Source organism: Calidris pugnax, unplaced genomic scaffold (assembly GCF_001431845.1).
Source record: "Calidris pugnax isolate Ruff unplaced genomic scaffold, ASM143184v1 scaffold4, whole genome shotgun sequence".
Classification (NCBI taxonomy): Eukaryota; Metazoa; Chordata; class Aves; order Charadriiformes; family Scolopacidae; genus Calidris; species Calidris pugnax.
Window position 1 is genome coordinate 4,629,096 of NW_015090781.1, and position 12,222 is coordinate 4,641,317.

At 46.4% G+C, this 12,222-nt stretch overlaps 1 protein-coding gene across 1 annotated transcript; it reads left to right on the plus strand.

The window, feature by feature from the left end:
- Positions 1–791: 791 nt before the first annotated feature.
- Positions 792–9,340, plus strand: LOC106897406 (glutathione S-transferase omega-1-like). The gene is made up of 6 exons (XM_014958016.1): positions 792–951; positions 1,068–1,176; positions 2,877–3,099; positions 4,669–4,770; positions 7,926–8,032; positions 8,803–9,340. Exons 1-6 carry the CDS (start codon positions 918–920, stop codon positions 8,954–8,956), a joined length of 729 nt encoding a protein of 242 aa, XP_014813502.1. The 5' UTR covers positions 792–917; the 3' UTR covers positions 8,957–9,340.
- The last annotated feature ends 2,882 nt before the right edge of the window (positions 9,341–12,222 follow it).

A 12,222-nucleotide genomic window follows, 5' to 3' on the forward strand; every position in this document is an offset into this window, starting at 1 on the left:
CAGCAGTTCCCTGTCTCTCCTGAACTGGGGAGCCCAGAACTGGACGCAGGATTCCAGTTGTGGCCTCCCCAGTGCAGAGCAGAGGGGGAGAATGACCTCCCTCCACCTCCTGGCCACACTCTTCCCTATGCAGCCCAGGATCCTGTTGGCTTCTTGGCCACAAGGGCACATTGCTGCCTCATGGATAGTTTACTCTCCACCAGGACCCCCAGATCCTTCTCCTCAGAAGTGCTTTCCAGCAGGTCCACCCCTGATCTCTATTGGTGCCTGGGGTTCGTCCTCCCCAGGTGCAGGACCCTACATTTGCTCCCCTTGGGTTTTCATGGTGAAGCAGAATAGAAATAGAACAGAAACCCTCCTTGCTATCCTCAAGGTGGGCCTGGATAGGGTTTTGAAGGGCAGTAGGTGCAGCTGGAGAAGGCCTGGCCCAGGTGGCAAGGAGCAGGAGGGAGGCCTAGTGCTTCACCAGCTGCTGGAGGCTCCACTTGGGAAAAAAAAAAAACAAACACCAAGCACATGGGCTGGAGTTTTGCCATAGGTTTCCCATTTAAATGGAAGTGCAGCTGGGGCGGGTTATAAAGAGGCGAGCAGTAAGCACTGCCTGTCCCAGCATCCCGGGTCACCTCAAGGAGGGGGCCGCAGGGTGAGAGACACCCTACGTTCCAACCACCCGCACCCCGGCTTTCCCCGCTCCGTGGGTGCCAGCCACCCGAGGCAGGGTGCCGGCAGCCACCGGGGGAGGCAGGGAGGAAGGCCGGCAGGCACACGGGCCCGGAGCCCCGGCTGTCTGCCCGGGCAGCGGCTGGAGCCCCGCTGAGGGGCCGGCGGTTCCCGCCCTCCTCAGGGCCGCTCCCGGCGGGCGGGGCCGGGGCTGAGGCACGGCAAGGCCCGGCACAACCCGAGCACAACACAGCGCGATGGCGGGCGATCACTCTCGCAGCCTGGGCAAGGGTAAGAGGTGGCCTCGGGGTGCCGGGGCCTCCGTCTTGTGGAGGGGGGCGAGAGGGGCTGTGCGTGAGGCGAGTAATGGCGATAACGTTGGGGCCGGTTCTCTTCTCTCTCCTCAGGCAGCGCGGCCCCGGGGCCGGTGCCCGAGGGGGTGATCCGGCTCTACAGCATGAGGTTCTGCCCCTTCGCCCAGAGGACTCGCCTCGTCCTCCGTGCCAAGGGCATCAGGTGAGGCCTTCTCCCCCGGGCCGGGGTCGCGGCTCCCCCCACGGCCGCCCGGCCCCGCTGCACCCCGCGACGGGCCGTCAGGGCTGGCAGGGGGGGTGATTCGATCTTCCCTTCCCCCTCGGCATCCTAAACTGCTCTCGGTTAAACATCCCTGAAAAAACCGAACGGAAAGGGGTCCCTGTGGGTGATTTTGCCATAAAGCTGGAATTTCTTAGGGCTTTTTTGGGGGGGAGAGGTATCTTGCTGACATTGGAAATAAGGAGGCTGTGGATGAACTCGGTTAAGTAAAAGGCCCAAAGCAAATCCATAGGGAAAAACCCCAAGCTGATTTTTTGTGTATTTGTTTCACCTGGCATCCTGAGTATTTGCAATAAGAGCATTTGAGCTGGGGCTGGGTAAATGTGAGTAGAGCCTTAATGTATGTTGTTGTTTGGTTTTTATGTAAGCTGCAGCAAAAATTCTGGGAGATAAGAATATTAAGTGTTTCTATTATATTACCCCTTGGCAAAACACAATAGTGGGTGAGTGACCTTTCTTTTTAAAGAAAAGTGGAGATGTACTGTGTTCCTAAAGTGTCCTCTCATCCCTGTGCTGTAGTGAGTTAGTGGCATTCAGTACTTGTGTTTTCTTTCTTTTTCAAGACAGCCACATTGTTTCAGTGTTTTTCAATGGGCACTAATGCTTTCCTCAGTTTGCAGCCTCAAAGTAACAGGGTTTTTCACCTTTGGATTCCCACCAAGTCCCAACCTGCCCCTGCCAAGCGCCGGGACGGGAGTCTATAGTGAATGCTTCCCACTCAGTTCTTTTGATAGCAAGATAAGAGCTGGGTTGGTTTGTTTTGTAATTTTCTTGGGTCTTTTTTCCAAGGAGTGGGGGCATTAGAACTTCCAGGTCAGTTTAATTTTGTTTTTATTTAGTGTCTTTGGTCTGATTTTTTGAGCTGGGAGGTTTGTTTTAATATCATGATTTTGGAAGGATATTATTGCTACCTAGACACAGTAGGTGCCTTCTGGTAACCTTTCAGTTGTTTTGAAGGTTCAGCTATGTTTAGCAGATTTTTGGGCTTACTAGGAATTTTCTGGGGGTCACACACAGAGCACTGCATATAACGTGCTTTGTTAATATAACCTAGACACATTTCCCCTGTGTCTTTTCTATCAAAATCTTTTTTGCCTTTGCCCTGCACGCCTGGTTCTATGTGAGGCCATAGGTGAGGAAGATAAGTAGGTAGGATGCCCTCCTGATTTGCTCTTCGGTGTAAGGTCAGATTAAAGTTCAGCCATATTTCTTAATTGAAATGTGGCTTATTTGCAATCAAGTGCCTCTTAGAATGTCCCTGAATCTGCATGTGATAAGTGTGCTGTGTTCTGAGCTTGACCTTTGCTTTTAGTGTGACTCTAAGGGCTGCCTCTGTGTGCTTGCAGACTGTTCATGTGTCTTTTATTAGTTTAGCAAACAACTCAGTGTAAGTCGGTGCTGACTTTCTCCAGCAAAGGGAAGTTCTCCCTGGCAATATTTCTATGTGCCAAATGCTTAGTTCTGCAAAGGACTTCAGGGAAGGCTCAGGAGAGCAGAGGAATGAGGATTCAGCCTCTCGAGTGCTGTAGCTGTTGGGGTGCAGTGACTGCATTTCACCGTGGTATGGAGTGGACTGTAGCAGAACTGAGCTTCTATGGGTCTTGTTTCTTTCCCTCTTTTAGCCATGAAGTAATCAACATCAATCTGAAGAACAAACCCGACTGGTTCTTTGAGAAGAACCCCTTTGGGCTGGTTCCTGTTCTGGAGACCAGCAAGGGCCAGCTGATCTATGAGTCCCCAATTACTTGCGAATATTTGGATGAAGCATTTCCAGGGAAGAAGCTGATGCCTTCGGACCCGTATGAGCGAGCCTTTCAGAAGATGCTCTTGGAACACTTCTCAAAGGTACTGCATGACCAGGGTGGGATTGGGTTTCTTACTTTACTGTGGTGCCAAAAGCTGCAGCTCTGTTGCCGATGCTGCTTTTGTCCTTTAAGAAAGAGGTCTTGTGTCTGGGAGAAGCGTTTAAATAACTGAAGGGTTCTTTGGGGGTCTCTTGCTGTGAGTGCATGCAAACCACTGCGTGTCTGAACTGCTCCCAGATTTGTGTGTTGGGATGGATGTCACAGCTAAGCTAGTGACAGTGTATATGACTGAGGCAGGGTTTTGGGCATCGTACAACAGAGGAAAGGTTAGTAGACCAAACTAGCTGAATGCTTGAGACCTGGGCAGTGACAATTGCTGTATTTTGATCTGAGTCTTTCTGTAGGAAGTACTGTGTGAATGCAGAATGTGAAGAGAATGTGAGAGAGCCTACAACACGGACAGGAGATGGCAGGTGGCTGTAGTCATGGGACATGTATAAGTCTGGTTTTGGCTCTCCATAGGGGTTGGAAGTGGGCACTGCAGCTGACTGGAAGTAACCTTTCTGTACCCTAAACATAGATAATACAAGCGTGTGCTTTGAAGGCTCTAGGAAGTGAAAGAAGTCAACCTGGATATGAGGCAGCAGAGGAGAGGAAACAATGGAAGATGCAAAGAGGAGGGATATAGTTATACAATCATAGAATAGTTTGGGTTGGAAGGCATCTCCAAAGATCCAAGCCCCCCTGCAATGAACAGGGTTGTCTTCAACTAGATCAGGTTGCTCAGAGCCCTGTGCAGCCTGACCTTGAATGTTCCCAGAGATGGGGCATCTACCACCTCTCTGGGCAGCCTGTGGCAGTGTTTCACCACCCTCATTGTTAAAAAAAATATTCTTCCTTATATCTAGCCTAAATCTACCCTCTTTCCAATTAAAACCATTACCCCTTGTTCTGTCACAACAGGCCCTGCTTAAAAAGTTTGTCTCCGTTTTTCTTATAAGCTCCTTCTAAGTACTAGAAGGCCATTATAAGGTCTCCCCGGAGCCTTCTCTTCTCCAGGCTGAACAACCCCAGCTCTTAGAAAAATGTTTGTCTGTGAGCTTTTAAGAATACAATGTAGTTAGGCTTGGCAACAGGGCACCTTCCTGGTCCTGTATGCTGATTTTGCTGGCAATTACCAAATGAGAAAATGCACAGGTTTGTAGAAGCCTGCGTATCCTGGGTTGCGTGTCCCTGCATGTCTTTCTTTCTTAAAGTACTTTAAATTATGATAATTAAAGTGCATTTGGATTTCAGGAATGTGTAACTGGGTAAAGAGCACCACTCTGCACCTTGCTACTTTTTTAGCTACTTTTCTGGTAGTGTGTAAAAATGGGAACCATGCCCTTCTTTTCATTATTCCCCTTTTATTACAAGACTAAAATTGATTACTATTTGCATTCATTCTTCCTTGAAGCCTTTGCTTACCTTTTATAAAGTACAAAATATTTTTAGTAATGAACTTTATTTAAAAGATTTAGCTTGCATCTAGTATCTTAACATCTTAAGTTCTGAGTGAGTTGTATTATTGTAATAGGAGCATTAAAACTGTATCCTTTCCCTTGTACAGATAACGCCCCTAGTTTTCAAGTATTTTGTGGCAGTCAAAGATGGACAGGACGTCACGGCGCTGAAAGCAGAGATTGCTGAAAAGTTTGGCAAACTTGAAGAGGTAAGAGTATTTCATGATAGTGACCACGTTGCCAGTCATTGTGTGATTGCTTTTTTCTTTTGTGCTTTGGCCTTTGGAACTAGATCTCTTCTTGTTTAGTTGGTAGTAACAGTAATGAACAATCTTTCCATTTACTCACCCCAGGCTAGGATGCACAACAGCATCTTTAGAGTAAATTCAAGTAGCTAAAAAACTTCATCTGTATGATGTGGACTTACAGAGGTTTTTTTAATTTGAGCTGATTGCTGTTACCTTAGAAATCTTTTTTGTGCTTTAAATGTAAAGAGACCTTGCAGCATGTTCTAAGAGCAAGGGCTGAGGAGTCTGAGCTGCTGAAAAGCATTTGTGCTGTAGCTCAGCTGAAATCAGTGCAGATACTCTGGTGATGAAGAAAATCCTTTTTGTTTAAAGGGGGTGGGAACAGAATTTGTTCAAGGGCGGGAAAACAAGAAAAGCTTCTATAGGCATGTTGGTGACTAAAGGAAGACTAGTGAAAGTGTTTCTCTCTGGAATGAAACAGGAGACCTGGTCACTCAGAGCATGGACAGGGCTGAGGCACTCAATGACTTTTTTGCCTCGGTCTTCACGGGCAAGGGCTCTAGCTACACCGCCCAAGTCACAGAAGATAAAGGCAGGGGCTAGGAGAATGAGGAACCACCCACTGTAGAAGATGATCAGGTTTGAGACCCATCTGAGGAACCTGAAGGTGCACAAGTCCTCAGAGCATGGACAGGGCTGAGGCACTCAATGACTTTTTTGCCTCGGTCTTCACGGGCAAGGGCTCTAGCTACACCGCCCAAGTCACAGAAGATAAAGGCAGGGGCTAGGAGAATGAGGAACCACCCACTGTAGAAGATGATCAGGTTTGAGACCCATCTGAGGAACCTGAAGGTGCACAAGTCCGTGGGGCCCAATGAGATAGATCCGTGGGTCCTGAGGGAACTAGTGGCCAAGCCACTATCCATCACATCTGAGAAGCCTGGTAAAGTTTCTGCTGACTGGAAAAAGGAAAACATAACCCCCATTTTTAAAAAGGGGAAAAAAAGGAAGACCCAGGGAACTACAGGCCAGTCAGCCTCACTTCTGTGCCTGACAAGATCGTGGCGCAGATCCTCCTGGAAACTATGCTAGGGCACATGGAAAATAAGGAGGTGATCAGTGACAGCCAACATGGCTTCACTAAGGGCAAATCATGCCTACAGGAAAAGTGGGGAGGGACTTCTTATCAAGGAGTGAAGTGATTGGATGATGGGTGACAGTTGTAAACTGAAAGAGGGTAGATTTAGATTAGGTATTAGGAGTAAATTCTTTACTGTGAGGGTGATAAGACACTGGAACAGGTTGCCCAGAGAAGCTGTGGCTGCCCCATCCCTGGAGGGGTTCAAGGCCAGGCTGGATGGCGCTTGGAGCAACCTGGTCTGGTGGGAGGTGTCCCTGTCCAGGGCAGGGGGTTGGAACTCAACGATCTTTAAGGTCCCTTCCAAATCTAACCATTCTATGATTCTAACATAATTTGTCCCTTGTGGAAATCCAGCTCTGGGCTGTGTTCTCCTACAGTGGTGTAATGCAACTCCAGCAGAGCTCCAGGAAGCATCAGCTGGATTTGCTGTATTGGCAACTTCACAGTCCTGATTCAGCGTCAGTAGTGGTTCTTGGCTACTCTGAATGGCTCTCAGACTTGCCTTTACCATGAACCCATTCCTTCTGTGTTTTTTAGCAGCCACAACTGAGCTTGTCTGGCTCAATGGAGAAGCATTCCTCTGTAGTGTTTCTCTTCTGGTGCAAAGTATCCACATTCCTAGTACATTCCTGATTGTCCTGACAGTCCTGTGTATTCTGCTTCCCCTTCCCCTTTGACTTGCCAAATGGTTTTTGGAGTAGTCTTGTCTGATCAGGCTGATGCTGGAGCAGTACAGCTGACAAATGACTTCTTGGGGGAAGCCACATGTGTTTCGCTTCCCTGAAATGCAAATCTATTAAACATTAAGGCAGTATTAACATTCCTCCTCCTTTATTAATGCCGTGAAATACTTGCTGCTCCTTCAGTGTCTCTATTTTTATTATACCCTGAAGGATTTTGCAGGAGCAGCTGAAGGTCAGCTGAGGATGGGAAGAAAGAGTGATGCAAACCTTAGGAGATATTCAGAGATATTGCAGGAGATATTGAGGAAGGGAAGCTCCTGGAAGCACCGGTGGATTTGGTGGGCTGCTTCCCGGCAGAGGGAGCTGTGTTCACGGCTCTGGCTGGGACTCTCCAGTAATTCAGCCAGCTTGATGCTTCCTGAAAGACTGCTTTAAAATTTCTAGTATTCTAGTATGGGGGTTAGGAGACAGGGAGTAAATGCCATAGGAGTGTTGTCCAAATTTGTTGGGTGTCCGAATTTGAAGACAAAGATTTGTAAAGTCTCTCAAGTTCCGTATTTCAAATGCCAAAGCATGTTAAAGCATGTTAAACTTGGATGACCGTGACACTTGAAATGTACCAGAAGCATAAATGTAACAGGAGAACTTGCTGTGTTCTTTGTGGCCCTGCTTTTAGTGCTGAGCTGGAGGGATCTCTGTGTGGTGTATGTGGATGTTACACTTGCTTCCTGTTCCCTTTGCACTTGGAGTCAAATCCAGTCCTAGGTGTAGTCTTAGAAATGCTTTCCTGACACCACTCGGCCTCAAGTGCCATGGGAAAAGAGTCAACGCTAAAATGGTGTTATAGTTTACCAGGATGTTAAATGTAGCTGGATTTATTGCACAAGAAATGCATGCGCATTGCTAGGTTTGATTAGTCTGTGCCATTAGTGCTTTATGACAGTAAGAAATCACAAACTGACAGGTTCTGACAGTTAAATTCCTTTTTGTTTGTGCACAAGCTGCAGCTCAACTGGTGTTTCATATTTTGTGGCAGTTTTTGAACCACTGGAGAAGAGCTGGACTGACAGTGTATGAAAGAGTTAAGCTTGATACTACAGCTACTTTATTGACTAGCTCTGACTCCCCAGATATTCAATGTACAGCAGGAACATGCTGTAGCTGCATTATTTGCTGTCTGATCCCTTCAGTATGTCTACATTCCACGACAAGGGGGGGAACATTTTGTTACTGTAGTGTCCTACTGCAATAATTTGCTTCTGAGGGCAATTGTCATCTCTCTCCCCTCACAGATTCTGTCCAAACGCAACACTCTGTTTTACGGTGGGGACTCGGTCTCCATGTTTGACTACATGATCTGGCCGTGGTTTGAACGTCTGGAACCATTCCAGCTGAAGGAGTGAGTATCTGGCCTGCCTTCTAGTGCCTACTGAAGCACCTCAGCATAAATATTCTTTGCATACACTCTGCAGCAATGGGCCGCTCCTGGGTGCTGCTGGAGAAAGCTTGTGCTGTGGTACAGTTTGGGGGAAGGGTCTTCTCAAAAGAGAGAGGAGTTGTTCAGGGATGTTCTGTAAACAGGCTTGCTCTCACCTACTAAATAATTTTGACAGATCTGGAAGAAGTGGTCAAAATACAGGACTTTCTTTCCATCCCTGATATCGTAGATGAAAATGGTTTTTATTTGAAGGGGATGGAGGTGTGGAGGCCTGTGCAAGAGAGAGGAGAGAAGAGGCTCGTGTGTTGTGGAGGACTCAACCATTGCCACAGCATTTGTTTCAAGAATTGCCATTGACAGAGCATTCCAGAGGGAGGCAGTGGTGCACAAACCTCTGCCCTCTGCTCAGAGCAGAGAAATGAGAGCTGTGGTTTTTGCAGTTGGGGACAATGTAAGCAAAAACATGCTGATCTCTTGCACAATAAGTGCTTATTTGTTTTTGCTCCGCTTTGCGGCGTGCGCAAGCTCTGTAGGAATTCTTTCACTTTCCAAATGCTAGTCTGTTTTCTATGACCTGATATGTATTTCCATCACCTGCTTTGAGCTGAACACTGTACTGGGAGGGAGAAAGCAAACCAAGAAGTAAAATAGAACTGCTCAAGCTGGTTTTCTTCCTTGATTCCCTCCAAATCTCCCGTTTGCATTACTCGGTCTCTTTCCTTTTCTTGTAGCTCTTTGAGTCACACCCCAAAGCTCCAGCGCTGGATGGAGGCCATGAAGGAGGACCCTGCTGTCAAGGCTACAATGACTGACCCACAGATATTCAAAGATTACCTCCAGCTCTACTTGAAGAACAGCGTTGAGGCATGTGATTATGGGCTCTGAGGTGCCAGTAGGCACATACTTGCCTTCTGAAGTGCCAGTGCTTCTTTTCAGTGTGAGCTGGGGGGATCTAGTGTAATTTGGCATGGGCTCTTCTGTGGTTGCATTTCATAATGGGGAATAAATCTGTGCTGAAAAGGCTGGGAAACCTTCTTTGAACCCCACTCCTTACTGTCCGGAGGAGGATGTGCTGGCTTCAGGCAGGAGATGGAAAGGCATGTGTATGGAGTGAAGGAAAACGTTGGCTTGACTCAGAGGTGATGTTCTATTCTCTGTGGCCTCTTTGCAGGCTTTGCTGTTGGGCAGTTCCTGAACTGACCCTCTTTACTTAAAAACTGTAATAATGGTGTCTTGAAAATAAATAAAAAGGAAACAGTGTTGTCTTTAGACACAGTTTTTTCTTCCTCTTTCCAGGCAGCTGTGAGTCACTGGAGACTGGTTGTGCAGAGAGAAGCGAGGCACTGTAAAAGATAAAAAAGATAGTATGGTCTCAGCAGTTAAGATGCAGTAATCTAATACAAACTGTCCTCCTCTTTAGACACCACTGAATTTGACACCCCACCCACTTATCCCTGCTGAAGGCCCGTTTGCAGGGCCCATCTAGTAATGACTTCCAGTTTGAGCTAGATTTGCTAATGAAGTGTGTGGTTATAATCCTTCTCTGCCCTTCTGAAGTAAAATGGTGTTTGTTCTAGGTCGTAACTTCAATTATCCTAAAGGCTGGAGTAGGGAGAAAAGCTGACAGAAACCATATCCGGAGCAGAAAGACATTTATTTTCTTTTCTGCTCCAGAACTCAAAGTGTTGCTATATATGTCGAGGTGTAGATGAAATAAGAGAGCTAAAGTAGAAGTTCAGTCAGACCATTACATACTGGTGGTATCTTGCTCCTGGTGAAGGAATCAATAAGTTCTGATCCGGCCATTTGCCTCCTGGAATAGTGTTTTGAAGTTGAAAGTGTTTTAAAACTATCCTGTATGCTAATAGAGCAGAGCGGGGACAAGATTATTTGAATCAAAAGTGGATTTTTTTCCCCACATAGGGGACTAAAAGAACTCTGACCCATTCTGGTGTTGCTCAGCTGTGCATGTCTCTCTCTGACAGGCCACTAAGAACCCAAACTGGCTGTAGTTCCAGGAAATAAGCACGCAGAGAGAAATAAGGCAGAGCAGGGCTGTGGTTCCTGTGGTGCTGAGGCAGCTGTCATCAGATACAGGAGACTGTTCCTACCTGTCTCCCATGGCAGTGAGGTAAGGCAGCACAGCAGAAGGTGGTGGTTCATGGTTTTCCTGGTAGTTGAGGCACTGAATCTTTGGAGCTTTTCTGGAGGAAAACTGGACTAATCTTTTTTCACCTTTGAAGGGTTCTACCCCAGCACACTAACTCTGAGGGGGGGTGTGCTTGTGTACCTTCAGGTAGGAAAGCAGACATAAAAGACAGGTTTGATGAGGAAAAAGAATTAGCAGGAACTTGGTCTGTCAGCTTGTGGCTATTGGAGGGGATTGCTTATGCTCTTACTAGCTTTAATTCAAACTATTTTCCTCTCATGTTTATCTTTGTGGCTTTTAAACACATCTGGCACTATTTAGAGAATTACTAATTAATCTGTTTCTTCTTCCAGAACACTGATGTTCTTTAAAAAAATTTCCCAGTCCAGATCTGATGCTGTGCATGTTTTTAGATTGTCATTGGAGAACCTGGAGGAAGCACAAAGGTGTGAGGTGTGTTCTCAGAACGTGGATGGAGGCTGTTTCATGACATGAAGGCAGGGTTTGAGCTTGATGAAGCCACTGTCCCTGAAATGGTGCTGGTGGGATCTCAGTGGCAAACTTCCAAGGATTAACTGCAGAAGCTTTGGTTTCATCAGCTGTTGTGTAGGGCTTGTTAAAGCTGTTAGAACAGTAGGCTGTAAGTTGGCTTCTACAAACATGCTAGGAGTATTCTGCAGTTTGCTCCAGTGTATTATTGGATGTTAGTGGGAGATGTGACATTAGGGAGATCCAATAATGGGTTAAGAGCAGAGACTGGCACCCAAAAACTGAGCTGGTTAGGACCAGACCATGGTAACTCAGACTGAGTTGTCTGAACCAAAAGATGTGCTCTCCCCATCTTTATTTAGTGGCTGTAGAGTCTACCATTAAAAATATGCTACTTCAGCAAAAAAAGAAGTAAAATGAAATATTCCGCTTTATAATTTAGTATTAAATATCAGTGTTCTAAATCCCGGGGCAGACAGCTGGGGTCCTGAACTCATTACAGCACACCAAGAAATGCAGGCTTCAGGCAAAGTGTTCTTGATGTGGGAATGAATACGCAAGCTCTGGCCTGCTCTTCAAAGGAAGGGAAAAAAGGGCAGAATGGACTGGCTCTCTCCTTTCAGGGTGGCTGGGTGTAAAGGATATATCTTATTAGTTTAAAGAGGCCAAGAAAAGAAAATACGTATCCTCAGTGTTATCAACAGAGGAAAAAGATGGAAGTTAATAATTCAAGGATCAAGCAGATTAACAGCTCTGCCCTTTAGTCAGAGCTCTCTTAAAATCTTCTATGGATCCCATTGTACAGCAAGTACTGTACTTACCTTCTGCTCCATGTTTTGCCCTTGAATGTTGTTGTTGCTGTCAATTTCAGAAACAATGGTGAATATTTTATTTTTTTTTTGCATTCCCTGTTGTTGTGCCACCAAACATAACTGCTCTCAGCACAGGTTAGAGGAACAAAAAATAAAGTTTGGTGTCAGACCAAAAAGGACGGAGGCTGTCTTGTAAGAGTAGGGAGTTTAGGAGAATAATTCAGATTAGCAAGGTGCATTGGGTCTCATTCTGTCCTGCATTTGTAGCATGTCCCTGTATCTCTGCTGTATAGAGGGTTGTTGGTACCATCATGCAAGATGTGATCCAGCCTCTTGTTCTTCATTATCATTTTGGCATCCCTTATTATTGACACTAAGAGCGAGGTAGAAGGCAGCCAAGAGGGAGGGAGGGATGAGGATCCCAGGCTGTCAGATCTGGGAAGCTTTGCTGAGTTCAGGATTAGCTGGGTGGAAACTTAGGTGCATGGGACTGTGACTTTGATAGAAGGCCCTTCCTTGGGGAAATTATTGAGAAGAGTCTGTCCATGGAGGTGTTAGAAGTATCTGTGGTTTGTGTGCTGGACGTGGTAGTAACTGGAGATACTGGCTTGAAAAGCCTCAGGTCACACACTAAGGACACCTGAAACACTTGTGTGAAGTCCAGACAGGTGCCTTTGGCCTTGTTGCTTTTTCTAATCAAT

Bases quoted from the DNA above. Each gene is read 5' to 3' on its own strand.
- LOC106897406 (XM_014958016.1), top strand. From the start codon at position 918: ATGGCGGGCGATCACTCTCGCAGCCTGGGCAAGG. The intron at 952-1,067 runs GTAAGAGGTGGC...CTCTCTCCTCAG, and splicing joins CTCTCGCAGCCTGGGCAAGG to GCAGCGCGGCCCCGGGGCCG. The intron at 8,033-8,802 runs GTGAGTATCTGG...CTTTTCTTGTAG, and splicing joins GAACCATTCCAGCTGAAGGA to CTCTTTGAGTCACACCCCAA.